The following is a 19523-nucleotide window of genomic DNA, read 5'->3' as shown; positions in this document are numbered from 1 at the left end:
TATTTAACCGAGATATTATGCACTAGAATATATGACGATATCTTGGATATTTACGTAATCATAATATAATCGTCCAATAGTTAATGACGGTACTCATCGAAATTTGCAGGAATGACTTTGCTGTTACTTTGAATATTATTATGGGCGACTATGTGTTAGTAATGAATCACGATTGTGGTTAGACATAGTTGCATGCATTTCGGCCATTCAATATTTCAATGCATTAGGTTAGTCAAACTACATTTGTTTATACAAATCTTCTGATTCTAAATCTCATATTCTCATTGTTTATATATGTAACAGTATAGGTAGTTTATCACTATTCACAAGTCATAAGACAAAACTGTAATTATCAGGCAATCGTTGGCATTAATATAATACTAGTGTTAAACCCGTGCAAAAAATTCACGGGACGTAGTAACAATCGCTAAAATTAGATTCGAAAACGTAAGCATATAAATGAGCATGATTAAATTTCCATACTCGTGACAATTTAAAAAAGCCACAATTGAATATTCAACGTATATGTTATTACGATTGTTACTAACGCTAATCACTACCATACGATACAAATTGTCCAACAAATGTAGAAGTAATATGAACTTTACAAATACTCAAAAATTTCTTGGTAAACTACGTTGGTTGTAATATTCGATGTACGCTTGTTACTGTCGCAGATTAATAGTTTAAGGCCTTGTTTGCTTGTAACCCTCGAGATCGCGACATAAAGTTGTCCATGACTGAAGACCGGTCTTGGAAGATAAATGCTCACTTGAGATAAGGACTGGCCCTGGCTTTTGTTTATTGTCATGGCAAAACAAACAGCAATGGGAAATTGTCTTCTACTAAACCGGACTGGAAATTTACTGGAATCTGAAGGAGTGAGTGTAATGCGGGCAATGTGCACTCTATCGCCTTTAAGACTACCAGTCAACACTGTACAACTAATTACGCGTCTCCCTAAATCTGTCACTATTAATCTGGTACCATTGCACAACCCACGCGATTGATCAATATTTCTAAGGAGCATAACCATAGCACCGACTTTCAATCTCAATTCATGGTTTGAGAGGCCAGAATATTTAATACTGTTCAAGAATTTTGTGGAGTAAAGGTCAGGCTCGCCCATAGTTCTATCATCTCTATTGACCTCATCAGAGCTTAAGTAAATTCTCTCTTCCTCATGGATAAGAGATAACCCATAATCATTTACATCTTCAACTATTTCGTGAGTGGGTGCAAGAATTGCCCTTTCTTAAAGATAATTTGGGTCCCATAACCGATTTTGAAGATCAGGATAAGTGATATCTACTAAGGAGGCAATGGGATTAGTCACGTGTTGAATAAGTAAATCGTCGGTGAACTCTATGTCAACCTCAGTATCACCATCATTTGGATCCCCGACCAACCCATCTCCAAATTTCTGTATCCACTCCGAGAATTTTCGTATCTCATATACATTAGTGTCTTCACTTCCGGCTTGTAAGCGCATATTTTTAGTCAATGTAAGCACCTGAAATTTAAGACATACACATCTTAAAACATTGAAAGAAAATATAAATTAATTGAATAGCGTTTTAGTACCCATTTGGAAACTAAGTTTTGAACATACCTTACATGAACTCCACAAATACGACGAACAAAGAGAAGCATGCACAACATCAGCCCTGCTCCCTTTGGAAACAACCGGTAATGTTTAGCGAAAATCGCCACCAAAAACTACCACTTTCCCGCCGAATGGTAGTGTTGCATTACGCGGATCTACAACACGCATGACGTCTTTCAAACTTCTATCAACAGCCTCGAAACCATGTTTATGAGTCATCGGCGCTTCGTCCCATATAATTAGCTTCGCTCTGATCAGCAATTCCGCTAAATCACTACCAGGTTTAATTCAGGGGCAAGTGGAGTTTTCGGTGAGATTGATTGGAATGCCAAGTCTCGCGTGCGCTGTTCTACCACCAGGTATCAACGTTGCTGTAATTCCGCTAGATGCAACAGGCAAAACAATTTCACCCTTGCTTCTGAGGGCATCACATAAAGTTTTCCAGATGAATGTTTTACCAGTCCCCCCATAGCCATACACAAAAAAACCCCTCCTTGATTAGATGCAATAGCTTCCATAATTTCATTATAAACCGTCGTCTGCTCATCAGTCATTGAAGATAGTTGAGACGCATGTTCTGCCTGGAGCGATTCTTTGTCATAAGACAACTCATCCATAACCATCGTGTTCGCGTGATGTGTTGTTGACGATGTATCGGGTAGGGGCATCCCTTAAAATCTTGCTAAACTACTCCCATTTAATTGGAGTGATGCTTCTATGTCGATCAAAGCATAGTTTTCAATTCCTCATCAGTTAGTTCCAAACCTATGATGATGTTTGCAGTGTCATCATAACGTATTGATAACTATTATATGTGCAAAGAATGTAAATTAGATGAGCTAAATAGAAAGCAATATATTAAAGTAGTACCTCGGTTTTGAAGAATATTACGTTGCCTGTGAAGGATATCATCCGCTAGAAGACTCCATGTTGCCTCCCAGACTCTACTTGGCATGGACAACGTCCCAGATAACAATAAAGTCGTAAAGAGGTTTCTAAGATAAAATCCAGAGGCCCATTCGCTTGCTGCCTCTATCGCATCAATGTACTCTTTGTCATCACCGATCAAGCCATATGCATAACACGCTTCCCTATACGTGTCATAGAGAGTGACGTTAACCCTTCTTATGTCCTCGTAACTTTTGGGTCCCTTTACATGGTTCAACATGGTTCTCATGAAATATAATTCACCGCAAGTCGGCGGCACATGTTGTAACCTGCCTATCTTAAAATTTTGTTTTCTAAGGGTCCACTCTCGCTGATCTTTATTCCACACAAATTTAGTTGGGAATTGACAGTACAATAAGTCCTTCGCTATCTGCAACTCTTCCTCTTCACTACTGTTAATTTTCATCCAAGATAGAAACTTTGACACTCCCATCGATGATTTCTCTAAGACCTCGTCAATAGGATCTTCATCATCAAACACAACGCTCTGTTCGCCAGGAAGGTGAAACTGCAGCCTTTCGACTGCGGGAGTCCTGTAGTGAATGTCAAACGCGAATATCCTCCAAACAGCCTCACATGCTGAAAGGTACCTACAATCGTAGTATCATTTAATCTCGTCCACCTGTTCAGGAAATTGGTCGTTGCGGCGTCGATAAGAGGACTGCATTGTCACTCGATCAGATCCCTTATTTATATACTTGAAAAGATACTTGATCGCTTTAGACTGGTTACACCACTCCACATTGATATGTGCACGATATTTCTGCAATAAGTACGGGTGAATGGCACGACAGATCCATTGTCAAGTGCCACTTGGTCCTTATATATTGTTGGTCCTGTTTTACTTCTCTTATAAATAGGATAACCGTCTTCGCCGATAGTTGTTCTTTCGGTACACTTTTTGGGGAAATGTTTTGAGCATGTAGACCCAACCATACACGGTGATCGTGGTTTTGCAGTTCCACACGGTCCGTGAATCATGTGTGTGCAAACGACGGCATGTAACACAGGATTCTCAACCGGATTGGGGATCTCCGCTGAAATGATTTTATCGATATCCGCAGCTTCAGGGAACTTGTCTTCTCGATGTAAGAACAAAAGGATATGAGCATGTGGAAGACCACGCTTCTGAAATTCAATAGTATATACAACTGTGATAGAATTACGCAAACATATTAGATTATATATTACGGCTTGATAAAATATGTCCAAATATTAAACCTGACAGATGAAAGACTGCGCACCTACTCTAACCCTACCAAAGATATGGCGCTTCTTTAAATCAATCATCAACTCTTCGAGCTTAATCTTGAATACGCGAGACAAAATATCAGGACCATCCTCGGGATTAAGTCCCCTATTTCTAACAAACCGGGTGATTTCCGGCCACTTGGGATTGCACGTAAACGTGATAAATAGATCAGGGTAACCGAACCACCTACAAATGGTCATAGTATCAAGGTAGTTTACTCTCATATATGCGCCACCTCCCACCAAAGAAGAAGGAACAATAAGACGACTATCGGCGGAAGACGGCTCAACGTCCCCTCGTTCAACAGCTCTTCTAAGATTATTGTAATTGTCCACGCGAAGAAGATCTTGGTTGTAGCGTATAAAATTTAGTCTATGAGATTCAACCGATGCAAATCCGTCAACTAAAAACTGGTGATAGGCTTTACCGGATTGTAACAGAGTTGGAAATTCAACTGACAGTGGTCTATCCTGAATACGGAATGCATACCACTCTCTAAGTGTTCATTTATCACGCGGATTTTCAGAATTGCTATTTCGAAGAGAATTTTCAGAGTGAGAAATTCCCAATCGGTAACCGTCTTCCCCGCACGGAAATAATAAAGGATACTGGAGGGCCATGAATAATGGGTGTAACTCAGATATACGTTGTAAACTTCCGCATGACTTTTGTACAATAATATCTCGTTTATCCATGTTTGGACCTAAATCACCCTCGATCAATGCTGCTACCTCTGAAACCGTTGGACGATTATACATTCTCCCATCTCTGTCTCTTCTACAGATGAATCTGATACTCACGTCGACGTTTTCATCGGAAGACAATATGTCCCTAGCCATCCTAAATGTCTTTGCAACAGGATTATGTGAGTCGACCATCTTTTGCAGTAATTCAATCAGTTCATCGTTAAATCGCTCCGGAGTATCGTGGCTACATTCATAGGTAATTAATAATAAGTTATGTTTATTTATATTGGGTAACTAAATACCAAAACATCGATCTTTACAAATAATGCGTTAAACTAATATTCTAACGTATTTGTCTTGTATATGACATACCTGATTGCTTTTTTCCGATTTTCAACTTCTTTTTCTGTGTCATATATGTATAACTGACAAAATTTAGGAGTTGCTCCGGTTGACGGCAACAAACTTCCTATTCGGTGAATATTTTGGCCTCCCATCCTGAATGTGTAGGGACCTCGACCTTGATTGATGGAATGATCAATCTTCCCACCCATAGATGTGAAAGAAAACATCCCGTTATAAGCCCGGATATTCTCAATAAAATGCTTACTAAATGGATGTTGTCTACTTAGTAGAGACTTCAGGAGTTGAGGCGGTTCTTTTAACCATGGAAGCTTAACTTTGCCATCAGAGCAACACAATGAGAACTTAGGGCATCGAGTACCCTTTTTTTTCTTTTTCCTTTCTTGAAACCACATTTGCGCTCTACATTTTGTGCACTCGTATTCTGGGTCACCAATATCCCAATATCCTTCGAGTACTGAAACATTAAATGTCACAACAATATGGAAAAGTTAAATAGTTTGATTTATATAGCTATTTAAATCAAGTTATAATACTTCGATCATTAGCAAAAAAAAAAAATGACCTCCGTCGTTCCCCTGGGAAGATTGATTTTGTTGACTTCGGGAACATTCTCCGTGTGAGCGAAATGAGCTCGTTTCACGTCCAGTGAATACTTCTTGGTTTTCAGAAACTAACCCACTAAAGTCATCATAATATTCGCCAAAGGCTGAACATAAATCTCTTACTAATCGCTCCACCACATCTGGTGGACTATCGATACCTAAGTAGTCATGTTATAAACAACGGAGTTAGGATAAAAGCACGTAATAACAATAACGATTGTTATATACAAATTGTTAAGATAGTATTCAATAATAATTTAAAACGAAATAACCATCGTTAATGAATTGGGAGGATTAATTTTGTTGGCCGAAGGAATATTCTTCGCGAAAAGCAAATGACCACCTACCATGTCCGGTGACAGCTAGTTGACTTTCTGGTATTGAAGGTGTACATTCGTCGTATGATTCGCCAAAGGTTGAACATAAGTCTCTTACTAATCGTTCAACTACATCTGGTGGGCTATCGATACCTGTGAATTAATGCAATAAACACCAGTTTAGAGAGTAATAAAACTTATACTCGATTTGTTAAATATTTTATTTATAATAGACGGCATTTTATATACCTGTGGTGGTGGAAGTAAGTGGCGTGGTTGGAGTAGAATATTGAGGATCTATTTGCACAGATACAGCTGATGTCACTCGTCTTGCTTGTCGTCTAGTCGAAGCTAATATATACGAAATGGCTATTAGATTAGTTATTTTTGTTATAGCCGTTAAATAAATTTTCTCAATGTTAATAACTAATACACAATATGAAAGTTATTTAATATTTTAATTACGAATAATAATTAAAAATATAAGTAAGACAAAAATAGTTGTATATGTCATATATGTACGGGTCCGATATCCGATGACATCCGAAAAATATTGAGCCATATTTTTGATAAGTATAAAATAAAGCCCAACCCAATGCAATAATATAGATGACAATGGCCCAACTATTATTTAGATCCATAACTGAAACCCTAATAACTCGTCCCTTATATACTCGAATAACCCACCAACTCACCCTTATTACCACACTTCTTCTTTTTCGGCCGACACTCTCCCCTCTCACTAAACTCTTCATATTCTCCCCTCTCACTAAACTCTTCATATGCTACTTATTCAAACTTTAGATCTGCCTTAACCCAGAAAAAAACACATCAATCTCCACACTTTTAATTTGAAGATCTGCGCCGTCTATGATCGTTCATGACAGATTATGAAATTTTTTTATGTTCGTTGGTTTCCCGTCGTTTATTGCCATTATCAGTTCGCTTAACTCGGTATGTAAACTTCATATTCGTTTAACTATTCAAGTTTATGTTGATTTCATGGTAATTATAATTTTTCTTGATATTTTTTCAAATTATTGCTTGATTTTTGTTGAAGGCTTTGGTAGATCTGACCATTTTTATCTTAAAACTCATCTATGAATTTATAGTTTTTACTATCAATATTTTCGCTTAATTTAAGGTATGGTTTTATTGATTTAGCCATCATGGTTTAATTGATTATGGTTCTTGATTTTCCTAAAAATATTGTTACATCACTCGAAAATTTTGTGCATGTTTACTTTATGTGATTTATTTGTTATTTCATGTTCATTGTTAATTCGAAAATGATAATCATAATTTTCGTGTTCATTGTTAACAATTGAATTTCTGGGTTAATAATTGAATTTCTGGGTTAATAATTGAATTTTCTGGGTTAAAAATCGAAAATTTCTGGGTTAATTGAATTTTCTGGGTTAACATGCGAAAATTTCTGGGTTAACATGCTGAATTTCTGGGTTCATCTCAATATGATACATTAATTTCTGGGTTTGAAACCCAGAAATTCAAACCCAAATGATGAAATCACCAACTCGAGTCCCAACCCGAGTCCCAAACCGAGTCAACCGAGTCCGAACCCGAGTCCCAACCCGAGTCCCAACCCGAGTCCCAACCTGAGTCCCAACCCGAGTCAACCGAGTAAACCGAGTGCAAACCCGAGTAAACCGAGTCCGAACCCGAGTCAACCGAGTCCGAACCCGAGTCAACCGAGTCCGAACCCAATACCCAGATACTCAGATATGGAACTTAATACCCAGATATGCAACTCAAACTTTTAATGATCAAAACCATAATCCTAAATAATTTGAAAACAGACCCAATTCTGTGTTATTATTTTTAAATCTTTTGTTCTAACGATTATGCTTTGATTTCTCTTAGGTTGTTTCAAATGGTAAGCAATCAGAGTATGCCTACAGTTATTGAGATAAGTACAATTACTGTCATTTATATTGAACAATGGTTGAATTTCATTTTTTTTATAGCTGATGTAATATTCTGATTCACCCATACTAAGCATTTTTATTTGAAGGCCTTATCTACAGCATAAAGAGAATATGAACTAATGATGATTTATTTGGGATATTTTCACAAAAGTTAAGTCACTAATTTTCATCTTTTTTATCTATTTTTATTAAGTTTTTATTTGTATATATTATTGTTAATTGAAAGAATTTGCCAAACTAAGTGTTCTATTTTATTGAATTTTCAGGTTCTGCTTTATATTTATTTTGTTATGTTTGGATGATGGCTGAACACAGAAGCTCTATGTTTGAGATATAATTTTGAGGCATGGAAAGATAAGTATATAAAACTTCTTATGAATACTTACTTGTTTCTTTCCCGTTGTAGTTCTTCCGCTTCTGTGTTGAGTTTGTGTTGTTTCCTTTTTCCATTGCTTAAACTATTGCACATCTAATGCCGTTATCTTCCCGAATCCTTGCTTCTTCTTTTATTTGTTATTCACTCTTTTTTATTGTACTATTAATTAAGAGGATTACTTGAGCTTTTCTCTGAAATCTTTAAGGAGCTTAGGAAATTAGTGAATGATTGTGAAGTTGTGTTTTTGGTATATATATAAGTGGAAATAACCACTGTTAGTGGGGATATGCTAAAGGGGTAGTTAATAACATTGTTCACCATGAGCAACTTAACTTCTTGTTAGTGGGATCATGTTAATAGAGGTAGTGAATAATTTCTTTTGGCGCCTTTATTTGAAATTTTGCTGGTGAAAATTTTAAAGATATTTAAATTTCATTTTGCAAAAGTTTTTTGTTAATTGAATAATGTCATTTTTAACCCCGCACTCCAATTTATTTTGTCACTTAATATTTTTGTCATCTACTTTGGAAAACGACTGCCCTTATTTTGTCATTGTTTCTGATTGTTTGTTTTTGGTCTCATTTTTTTGATATTGACTAACTCACCAATTATTAGGAAAATAATTCTGAAATATACTTGTGTCGTCCTTCTTTGAAAACAGAAATTACAGCTATAGTTCCGTGTTAAAAAAACAGCCATTCATCAAAATTGAAAAATAATATCCGAACTACTGCCGAATTACGTCAAACTAACTTGAAAGTTGAAAAACAATATCCAAACTAATGTTGAATTACGTCGGACTATAATAAAATATAATGCACTTTAATGCTTCTAATGACATTCAATTCTTCGCTGATTTCCCTTTTTTTGCTGATGCTTCGTCTTGCACATCGCCGTCCTTGTCTGTCTCAAATAATATCCTCTTGCTTGACGGTGTCAACGACTCAGTGTTACTTCCAGTTTCATTTTCTGCATCCTGCATTTGTTTCTGTTTGCATAAGTTTAAGTTGTAATAGATCATAATAATTTGTATTAATCGGCGTTTAATTACTATATTTGGATTGAATTTCATACCAGCAAATAATCTGATTGTGTCTCACTTGTGACAACACTTTCCTGTGGACAATTGTACATATGCTTTAAATAATGATTGTTTCAAATTAAGGAATTGTTAAGGAAAATCTGTTAAAGATAGTATAGAAGCGTTGTTTTACCTGTGTCATATTTAATGTTGAAATCTTTTCCACAGATTCATCGTTCTGTATTCCCTTGACAGCACTATAATCCTGTAATGGTTCACAGATTTTTTACAATCGCTTAAAAGTGTGTATAATTAATTATTTCCGATTAATATTTGAAGGGATAATTATGTTTTACCTCTGCATTGTTGGCCGCTAAGACTTGATTCTCGTATTGAATTTTCTCCTGCACATATCATTTTAATACTTTAAGCTCTTTTAAGTAGATTGTATTTTCTAAATGCAAAAAAATTTAATTTCCCTACCAAAAGACTGCCCATTGAGTCTGGTATTTCACTTGTGGCAGCACTCATTTCCTGGTTTTAAAATGCTAAATTGTTAGCTAAACGATTATTGATATTTGGTAAAATTTAATAAAGAATTTAAATTGCTTTATTTCCTGTATCATTTTGTATTGTTCAGTCCATGCTTCTATATGTCTCAACTCATCACTGTATTCCACAACCGTGTAGCACCTTGAGCTTAATTCCAGATTGTACCTTTTGTCAACTACTAACTTGAGTACGTACTTCTTTCGTAACATTGAAGTTAGTTCTTGTGGCACTCCTCGGACATTTCCTACCTGTGTATATTTTATATTAAGAGAACTTTTGATGCTATGATTAAGATTATATGAAACAAAAAGTATTTGTGTGTAATGTAATTTAGTGGTCGTACCTGGTGTAGTTTGTCTAAACATTCCAAAGGAGTCTTTGCAACCTTTTTTTTTATTTGTTTATCATACATGATTAAATTTGCTTTTGCTCCATTATCATCGCTAATTATAAATCTCACCTTAAATCTGGATTTATAAAATATGATTATGTTGTAAGATATGTATGTATACATAATGCTATCGTAGAATCAAAATACATGGGATTTTACCTTGTTGCTCTATTTTCGCTGCCCTCTTCATGTGCTATACAATTTTAAATCCGAAAGTACCATTTGTCATGTCTCTTCCCAACTGGACTTGTACACTTTTGGCATATATTACGGTACCATCCAAAAGTGTCGTCTATTTCATTCAAGTATGCTACTGTCACATATTTTCCAGCCTGTTTTGTACATTTGAGTAAGTATTCAAAAACTAAAGAAACTAATTATAAAGATTAATATATTTTCGTGAATCATGTAAATGCTAACCAATTCAGTACGCATGATTTCGTGTAGTGTCTTGCAACTTTCATCCAATATTGTCTTGTTCTTGCTTTCAACAACTCCTTTACTTCTACCTGGCCTTGCTGTTAATCTGCATTATTTGGTGTGTTAGATGAGGTAAACACGTTTATGTGGTTTTTATGTTCAAAAAAAAATCTGTTTTTTTCCATATGCCCACCTTGTCCTAATATAATGTGCCTCTGGTATTTCCGGATTAACATAAATCTTGCTCACATCGTCTACAGTTGATAGACGTATATGTCCTCCTATAATTCGAAAGAAATAAGTAAATATTTAGTGTGTATTTAAATTGAAGTAATCTGGAAAATGGTATTTATTTTAATGAACTGGGCATGAATCGTAGATGTTACCTTTTGTGACTACCCTTTCCACGCATTGCAAAACAATAACTGGTTTCTCCGACTTGTAGCAAAGATTTGTTGCTATATGTTCACCGTCTTTAGTGTATGGTCCCCACATCCAAAATGATAATTGAGTATCGCTGCAATTTGGTAAGGATGGTTTTGGTAAGTAATGTGACATTTTTTGAAATCAACTTTGACATCTATAATAATCAACTTTGACCATCGGAAATAACTGAGTCTTGCTCTTGGTTTGCCAAATCCAGTGCCATTCTTTTGGAGTTGTTATGTACAAAGACAGCATTGTAGTCCTCTACTCCTCCTATGACATCTATAATAATATAAAATTTATTTAGTAAATTGTACATGAAATATTAAATTCACTGCAATAAGCATTCAATATGAGATTGAACAACATTTAAAGAATTAAGTTGTTAATGATAATACCTATTAGTTGCCTTCCTTCTAGTTTGTTACTAATGATATCTTCAAATGAGACAAACTTAAAACCATGCTTTGGAATTGACCCACACTCTATTTCATCAATGGTTGTCCGCGTACCAAATCTGATCCGATACTTGTGTGTTGTTGCAAGGTGGAATCCGTGGTTACGGACTGTTTGAAATCTCCCTATTTTGTACGTCTTCCCTTCTTGAATTCTGCCATCGTATTTCTTAATAAGTGATTTTGTGATTAATCCTTGAACAACATTTTTTTCTTCATTAACCATTAGGAATTCAACTTTATGAAAAATCCCTTTTCCATGATTGTTCCATTCCTGTTTTTTCCATTTCCTTATCACCCTGACTTTCATGTATACATTAAAGTCTCCTTCTTGAATTTCAGCAATCATTTTTTGGGTCGGTTGTTCCATTGTTGAATGTATTTTGTTAATGTGTTTGTTTTGAAATAAGTGGCTGGAAAATTCTGAAGATTATATGGAGTTATATGGAGGGAGTTTAATCTGGGTTTTAGGTAGTGTGGGGTAGTTAATTGGTAATGGGAGATTGTGGATTGTAGATTGTGGATTGTGGAGGTAGTAGTGGTAATTTGGTAGGATGAGTGGGAGATTATTTGATAATCTGAATTTTAATTTAATTACTTAACTAATAATCTGTAATTTTATTTTTATTTTAATTACTTTAATTTCATTAATAATTATTGTTAATCATCAATATCATTATTGTGTATGTTTTTTCAATGAACTATAGTATTAATATGAATATTCTGAATATTCTGAATATTCTGATTCTTATTGTGCTACAGTTGTGGACATAATCTGTAATTTTAATTTAATTACTTAGTTTACTTAAATTTAATTAATAATTAATGTTGATGATTAATATCATTATTGTGTATGTATTTTCACATAATTACAGTATTAGTATTAATATAGTCCGATTTTTATTGTGTTGCAGTTGTGGACATTCTGAGATTTTATAAACGTTCATATCGATGATGAATGGGGGACATTCTGAGATTTTATAAAAGATGGAAGCCTGGAGGTAGGTATGATTACTATTGGCAGCTAACTAAAATGCCCCCCCACAAAAAGTGGTATGGCGGCATTTAGTTATTGTTACCGAGTTTTTATTAAATTTCGATGATGAGTGGTATGATACCGATCTGAGAGATCTTTCATAATTTTTCATTTTTGTTTAAATTATTTGTTTTCTTTTTATTATTTTTTACATTAATGTTTTTTGTTTCTCGTTTTGATGTAAAGCAAAGCAAATTGGAATCAAAGGTCGTCCACATTTGATGAATGTAGCGGATTGTAATTTGTATATCTGCCTCTAATACTTTATGATTTTTCGATTTTATTTATTTTATTTGTAATATTTTATTTTGTTTTTTTTGGTGTTGACCAGGAGTATCCCCTACCGACAGCTGGGGCAATCTCCTTCGGGATACTGAAGGTAATTTAATGGGTTGACCCCTCCCAAGTTTGACTTTTTCATTCGCAAGAATCAGGAATCGAACCCCTGACCACTTGTTTAAGAGATGAGAGCCCTTACCACTCACACAAGCCAACTTTGGTTAATATTTTATTTTGTAGTAATGTAATTTTATTTAATTTTTAGATTTTAGAGTATCGTTTTTGTATTAGCAGCCAGAATCATTAGACGTTATTTCGACCGATCAGCACCAAATATATGAATAAATAACAACTAAACAACTTTTTAATCGATTTTGGATTTAGATATTTTTTCGTCAGAGAATATTTACACGGAATAAATAACAACTAAACAACTTTCTTTCAAGACGGAAATTAACAGCAAAAGATTAGCAAATATGGAGAGAGAGAGTAATTAAATCCCAAAACTTTAGTAGGGGCCCACCAATGCTGATTTTAAGCAGCCAATAGAAATCCAGGAAAGAACCCAGCTTTTATACTAGTTAGACTAGAGACTAAGCTACAGGTAAATCTCTTATAAGATCGTCTTCCATGAAATTATTGCAAGATATACATAACACAAAATATACTACTCGTAATAATTAACAAAAAAGAAGAAAACGATGAAATAGAAATTATTAAACCTTATTTATTATATAAGGGTTAGTTCCACAATAAAATTATTTTAAAACCTTTTTATATACAAATTTGTTTTTGTATTTACCCGATAGGATAAAAAAAAACTTCCAACATTAAATCCAAGTATGCAGCGTCCTTTGAGAATATACTTTGTTCGTACGATCACAATTCACATTCACGAATATAAATTCAAGGTGTTGAGGTGTATGAAAAACTCATACACAACCAATAGGGTTAATATCTATTGGTTAGTGTAGGGTTAGGTTAGTAATTGGATGTGTGGTTAACTTGTTAAGTTACTCTAATTAAATCATCAGGTCAAAACTTGAAAATGTTATTGAAGAGACTCGAACCCATGACCTCCTGATCCACATCCACTTGCTATTATCATTATGGTGCATCCATCTCTTTGTTAAATTTGTAAATCTTTTGTTATATGTATGTGTAAAATCCGAGTTAAAATAATATTTACCTATAATAACTATTAAATATATACTTTTAGTTTAAAAATTCAACGTAATGTATTTGCTTAGTTAGTTAAATGTACTACAAAAAAATTGAACAAAATATTATATTTACTTATAGCAATTATTATCTGTACATGTAGTTTACATTTAACTAGGTTTGCTGCCCGGCCTCGCCCGTGCTACCTCTATTTACCATTTAAATTTTATTGTGTATAAAATATAATTGCGTTAGATTTTTTAAACACATACATTTACGATTTATAATATATTGTTCTATGCTATATCTTAAAATTACGATGAGATACCAAATTTATCAACAAATTATGAGACACATTCACGTATTCTCCCGCTGTTGATATTATTACTTCCACGACATCTCCCTTGTTAATACTATTACGTTCACTACTACTTCGCTTACTGTTGTATCTTTGACTATTCCCGCTATTTTTATAGTTAAATTCACTATTATCATTAATTTTTTATCAAGCTTATACACGGAGTATTTAAATAAATAAAATATTTTCTTAAACCGAATTGTTAGCTAGTTTTTCATACTTTCTCCGTTGTTTCTACTGTAACTTTTATAACATTTGTTTCACTATTGTTAGTTTCACTACTCCCGCCATCATTATTTTTTTTTTACTACTCCCACATTTACTACTGTTAATTTCAGTAATCTAATTCTTGCTACTATGACTTTCACTATTCTGGCTTTTATTATCGTTACTCTTACCACTCAAAGCAGTCAAATGTGCGATTACTATTGATGGGGCATATTCTGCACCGTTGACCAAGTCAACATATTGAGCAAGGTCAAAGATATCCACAGCAAAGTCAACGACTTAGACAGCCTAGCCGATGCAGCCCATCGGCCTGTCACCTGGGTCTCGGCCTGGCAACTAGCCAGCCGGGACACATATCCGTGTACTCATATCCAAGACCCCTCGGTCGGCCTGCCATAGGTCCATCGGCCGAGGGTAGAACGGTCTTTCCACCTGCTAGCCACTTGGCCACTTGGCCACTACTTGACAAAAGGTGAAAGTCTATAAATACTCCTCAACCCTCATTGGGGAGAGGATCCACAAATTAACCTAAGAATCACTATTCATCTGGTAATATCTTCCTTATCTCACTACAATATACATTTAGCCAAGCAACAACTTACCTCTCTTAGTTTACTGACTTGAGCGTCGGAGTGAGTACGCTCGGCCAAAGCCGAGCCCTCAGTTTGTTCATCTTTTCAGCAGACCGCAAGGAGGATTCAAGCAAGGACATCATTCTACAAGCCACGGGTGGTAACAATACCTGCTCTGGAATTACACCCGGAACAATTGGCGCCGTCTGTGGGGAAAGACACTAGAAGCTAGTCACAAACATTCCCAAACAAAAAAAAATATATATAAACACAAAAACCCACCCCAAAAGCTAAGAAGATGTCAAAACAACAAGAGGTATTCGTAAACGACGAAACCGAGCTACACCAAGATGATACCTTCCACCATTCTGGAGTTGTGCAGCCCTCCACCGGCGGAGTAATCCAACCGGAATTCGGGATGCCAAATATACCAGATACGCCGCTGCCCACTGACCATGTCACCATCATGGGACACGTGGTTGATGCAGCAAAACTGAAGATGCTCCTGGACCTAATTGGGAGTACGCCGGCTCACACTGTCACGCCGACAAGAGCGGCGGAAACCGTCCAGGAGACCAGGGCCCAAAATGTGACTCCGAGAAATTTGAACGGAGCGCTAGGAGAAGCCGACCCTGCCAAGACACCGGAGGAGCCCAAAGTGGTCGTGGTGGACCTAAGTCCTTCTCGCACTCGTGAGAGGACAGCGTCGCCGCGGCACAAACGAGGCACATCCCGGAGGAGCCAGAGAAGTCCGACTCAGCAGAGTCGGAGAAGAAGCCCGAGTCGGAGAAGGAGTCCTTCCCGCTACGAGGAGAGGAGCCGGACTAGGAATGCGAGGAGCCGATCGCCGCGTGTCATTCGGCACGTGGTCAGACAGCCCCTCAGTGCCTATGTCCTTGAAACCGTCGTGCCAACCAAGCTAAAGTTGCCGGCGTTCACATATAAAGGGGACAGCGACCCCACCGACCATGCCGAGACCTTTGAGTCGTACATGTCGGTGTGGGAACAACCCGATGAGGTCTGGTGCCGAGTCTTCCCAACGACCTTGCATGGGATGGCTCAAAGTTGGTACAAGGGACTCCCCGACGGTTCGGTATACTGTTACGCCGACCTAAGGGACGCCTTTCTAGCCCAGTACTCTTGCAACAAGAGAAGGGCCGTGGAGACATCGGATCTCCTGACTATCAGACAGGAGGGGGGCGAGTCTCTACGAAGCTATGTGAAGAGGTTCGACGCCAAGGTTCAACAGATTCGGGAGATTAATCCCGAACTGGCAGCTTTCGCACTGATGAAAGGCCTCCCAAGGGGAGACTTGAAAAACGAGCTCATCAAGTGTGGAGGCCTGGACTTGGACGCCGCCAGGAAGATGGCTGACCAAGCCATCAAAGTGGAGGACTATCACAAGACCTGGGTAGGCCCCAGCGAGGCCAAGCACTCAGGAAGGAAGAGCCGCCGGGAGGACAATCCGGATGAAGAACACCGTGACAATAATGGGTCACGGTCCGATGAAAAACGCCGTGACAACAATAGGTCACGGTCTGACAACAAGTCTGCCAGGAAACAGGACTCGGCGGGCGCCGGGGGGATTTCAGGAACGTACTACCAGAAGCGGTACAAAGATCGCACCCCCCTAGTCGTATCCGCCGCCGAGGTCTTCGCCCTGAGCAGAAACGAGGGCCAGAAGTGGGAAAGACCCCCTAAACCGAAGGGGGACGGTGACACGAGCCAGTACTGTGAATACCACGGCCACACCGGTCACCTTACTGACAACTGCCGGCATCTGAAGAATGCCATTGAAGAGCTGATTCAGAAAGGGAGCCTCGGCAAGTACGTTGCCAAAGGCCAAAGGACTGATGCCGGCGGTTCAGATAAGAAATCCGTCTTTGAACGGATAGGAGTGATCCATGTTGTCATCGGGGGCAACGAGAACGGTGGGTCAGCTCATGGGCACAAACGGCACCTGAACGAGCTGTATCAGGCCATCAATTTTATGCCCAACACAGCGATCCCCGCTTCCAACATTCCCGATATAACTATTGGAAGGAAGGACTACGAGGGAGTCATCACCCCTCACAGCGACCCCCTTGTAGTCAACTTGGACATATCCAACCACCTGGTGAAGAGGTGCCTGATTGACACAGGCGCCTACACGAACATCATGTTCAGGGAGTGCTTCCTCAACCTCGGCCTGAAAATCAAGGACTTGAGCCCCTGCACCAACCCACTATACAGCTTCTCCGGGGCCGGCCTGGTACCCCTGGGGTCAATCAGATTGCCGGTGATGCTCGGCGAGGGGAACGCGGCTAAGAATGTCCTAGCCGAGTTCGTAGTCATTGACGGCTCGTCTGCCTACAACGTTCTCATAGGCCGAGTTACCCTGAGCGAGGCCGACACAGTAATGTCCATCCGGGCCCTGACATTGATGTATGTCTCGGACCGGGGGGAAGCGCATAAACTCGTCTCAAAGGACGAGAAGGACGAAGTGGTTAATGTCCAGATATCTGCCAGAGGATGCAACATGCAATCCCTCAAAGTGGCAAAGAAGTTAGAAAGGGGGAAAAGCCCATCCTTACAACAGGAGGACAGCTTCATGGATGCGACCGACGGCTGACTAGGGAGGGTGTGCCTTTGAGGAGCCGTTAGCACACTGACGACCTCGGGAAAAACTCTGTATAGCGGCGGAGGTGTCCAAGACAGCTGTGGACACCCCGACGCATGTTTATATCTAATGTAGAATAATCCAAGTTTTCCATCAAAGTGTTCATTTTTCCATAGTCACCATCAAGAAACAAGCGCCGTCGCAGTTACCCCAAGTAGTAGACGCTACGGCAGTCACTCCAAGTGGTAGACGCCACGTTAGTCGCTATCAAGAGGCAGACGCCGACTCACACTGTCACACCGACAAGAGCGGTAGTCACCATCAAGAAACAAGCGCCGTCGCAGTCACCCCAAGTAGTAGACGCTACGGCAGTCACTCCAAGTGGTAGACGCCACGTTAGTCGCTATCAAAAGGCAGACGCCGGCTCACACTGTCACACCGACAAGAGCGGTAGTCACCATCAAGAAACAAGCGCCGTCGCATTCACCCCAAGTAGTAGACGCTACGGCAGTCACTCCAAGTGGTAGACGCCACGTTAGTCGCTATCAAGAGGCAGACGCCGGCTCACACTGTCACACCGACAAGAGCGGTAGTCACCATCAAGAAACAAGCGTCGTCGCAGTCACCCCAAGTAGTAGACGCTACGGCAGTCACTCCAAGTGGTAGACGCCACGTTAGTCGCTATCAAGAGGCGTACGCCGCTCACACCGTCACACCGACAAGAGCAAAGAGTCACCATCAAGAAACAAGCGCCGTCGCAGTCACCCCAAGTAGTAGACGCTACGGAAGTCACTCCAAGTGGTAGACGCCACGTTAGTCGCTATCAAGAGGCAGACGCCGGCTCACACTGTCACACCGACAAGAGCGGTAGTCACCATCAAGAAACAAGCGTCATCGCAGTCACCCCAAGTAGTAGACGCTACGGTAGTCACTCCAAGTGGTAGACGCCACGTTAGTCGCTATCAAGAGGCAGACGCCGGCTCACACTGTCACACCGACAAGAGCGGTAGTCACCATCAAGAAACAAGCGCCGTCGCAGTCACCCCAAGTAGTAGACGCTACGCGATCACTCCAAGTGGTAGACGCCACGTTAGTCGCTATCAAGAGGCGACGCCACCACACCGTCACACCGACAAGAGCGGTAGTCACCATCAAGAAACAAGCGCCGTCGCAGTCACCCCAAGTAGTAGACGCTACGGCAGTCACTCCAAGTGGTAGACGCCACGTTAGTCGCTATCAAGAGGCAGACGTCAGCTCACACTGTCACACCGACAAGAGCGGCGGCCAGCGCAGTTGAAACTCGCAAAAGCGATCAAAACGCCTTAAAAGACGTCAAACACAGTTGAGATATGCATTCAAACTGCCTCGGCCATACCGAAGATAAAAACGAAGGCACTCAATTAATGACACAAGAAGACAAGTGAAGGATTGTGATCGAAGCCCCGGCTAAGCCAAAGGCCAATAAAACGAACTCTATTGAAAATAATTACAAGGAGAATACAGACGACGGCCGTCCCCATAAGGATAAGCCAAAACACAACCTACCAAAGTTGTACAAAATACAAGGAAAGAAAAGCAAAAAGTTACAAATGTGTCATTTGAAGCGCCAAAAGATGGCAGGGAGGAAGGGCTTAATAATTGGCTCCCGAACAGCTGAAACTATCCGAGACGCCGGGTGAGCCTGGTGACGACCGCCCGTCTCCCTATGCCTGCTGCTGCTCGCCATCAGCAGCGGTAGCAACATCTTCTTTGATGGGCAACCCAGCAGCTTTCTTAGCAGCCTCAGCTTCAGCAGCCTCAGCCTGAGCCTCAGCAGCCTCAGCTGCCCTCATTTTCTCGGCTTCCTGCTTGGCCGCCTTAGCCTTCTCAGCAAGGGTCGCCTTCTCCGCGGCCGCCTCTTTCTCTATCTTCACCCTCACCGCCTCC

At 39.3% G+C, this 19523-nt stretch overlaps 3 protein-coding genes across 3 annotated transcripts; all 3 read right to left on the bottom strand.

Annotated features, from left to right (window-relative positions):
• Positions 1-604: 604 nt before the first annotated feature.
• Positions 605-1129, bottom strand: LOC141641594 (uncharacterized). The gene has a single exon (XM_074450251.1). It carries the CDS (start codon positions 1127-1129, stop codon positions 605-607), a length of 525 nt encoding a protein of 174 aa, XP_074306352.1.
• A 126-nt stretch (positions 1130-1255) lies between these two features.
• Positions 1256-1825, bottom strand: LOC141641593 (uncharacterized). Its single transcript, XM_074450250.1, has 3 exons — positions 1756-1825; positions 1613-1674; positions 1256-1513 (listed from the first exon to the last, which is right to left on the bottom strand). Exons 1-3 carry the CDS (start codon positions 1823-1825, stop codon positions 1256-1258), a joined length of 390 nt encoding a protein of 129 aa, XP_074306351.1.
• A 505-nt stretch (positions 1826-2330) lies between these two features.
• Positions 2331-8173, bottom strand: LOC141641592 (uncharacterized). The gene is made up of 11 exons (XM_074450249.1): positions 8110-8173; positions 6027-6128; positions 5808-5930; positions 5421-5618; positions 4865-5312; positions 4481-4736; positions 3776-4276; positions 3548-3682; positions 3253-3317; positions 2477-3144; positions 2331-2371 (listed from the first exon to the last, which is right to left on the bottom strand). The coding sequence occupies exons 1-11, from the start codon at positions 8171-8173 to the stop codon at positions 2331-2333; spliced, it is 2601 nt and encodes an 866-aa protein (XP_074306350.1).
• Positions 8174-19523: the final 11350 nt, after the last annotated feature.

The sequence above is a fragment of the Silene latifolia genome, chromosome 2 (genome assembly GCF_048544455.1).
Source record: "Silene latifolia isolate original U9 population chromosome 2, ASM4854445v1, whole genome shotgun sequence".
Taxonomy (NCBI): domain Eukaryota; kingdom Viridiplantae; phylum Streptophyta; class Magnoliopsida; order Caryophyllales; family Caryophyllaceae; genus Silene; species Silene latifolia.
Note: the sequence above shows the minus strand (reverse complement) of the source record. Positions and strands in the feature narration are given on the sequence as shown.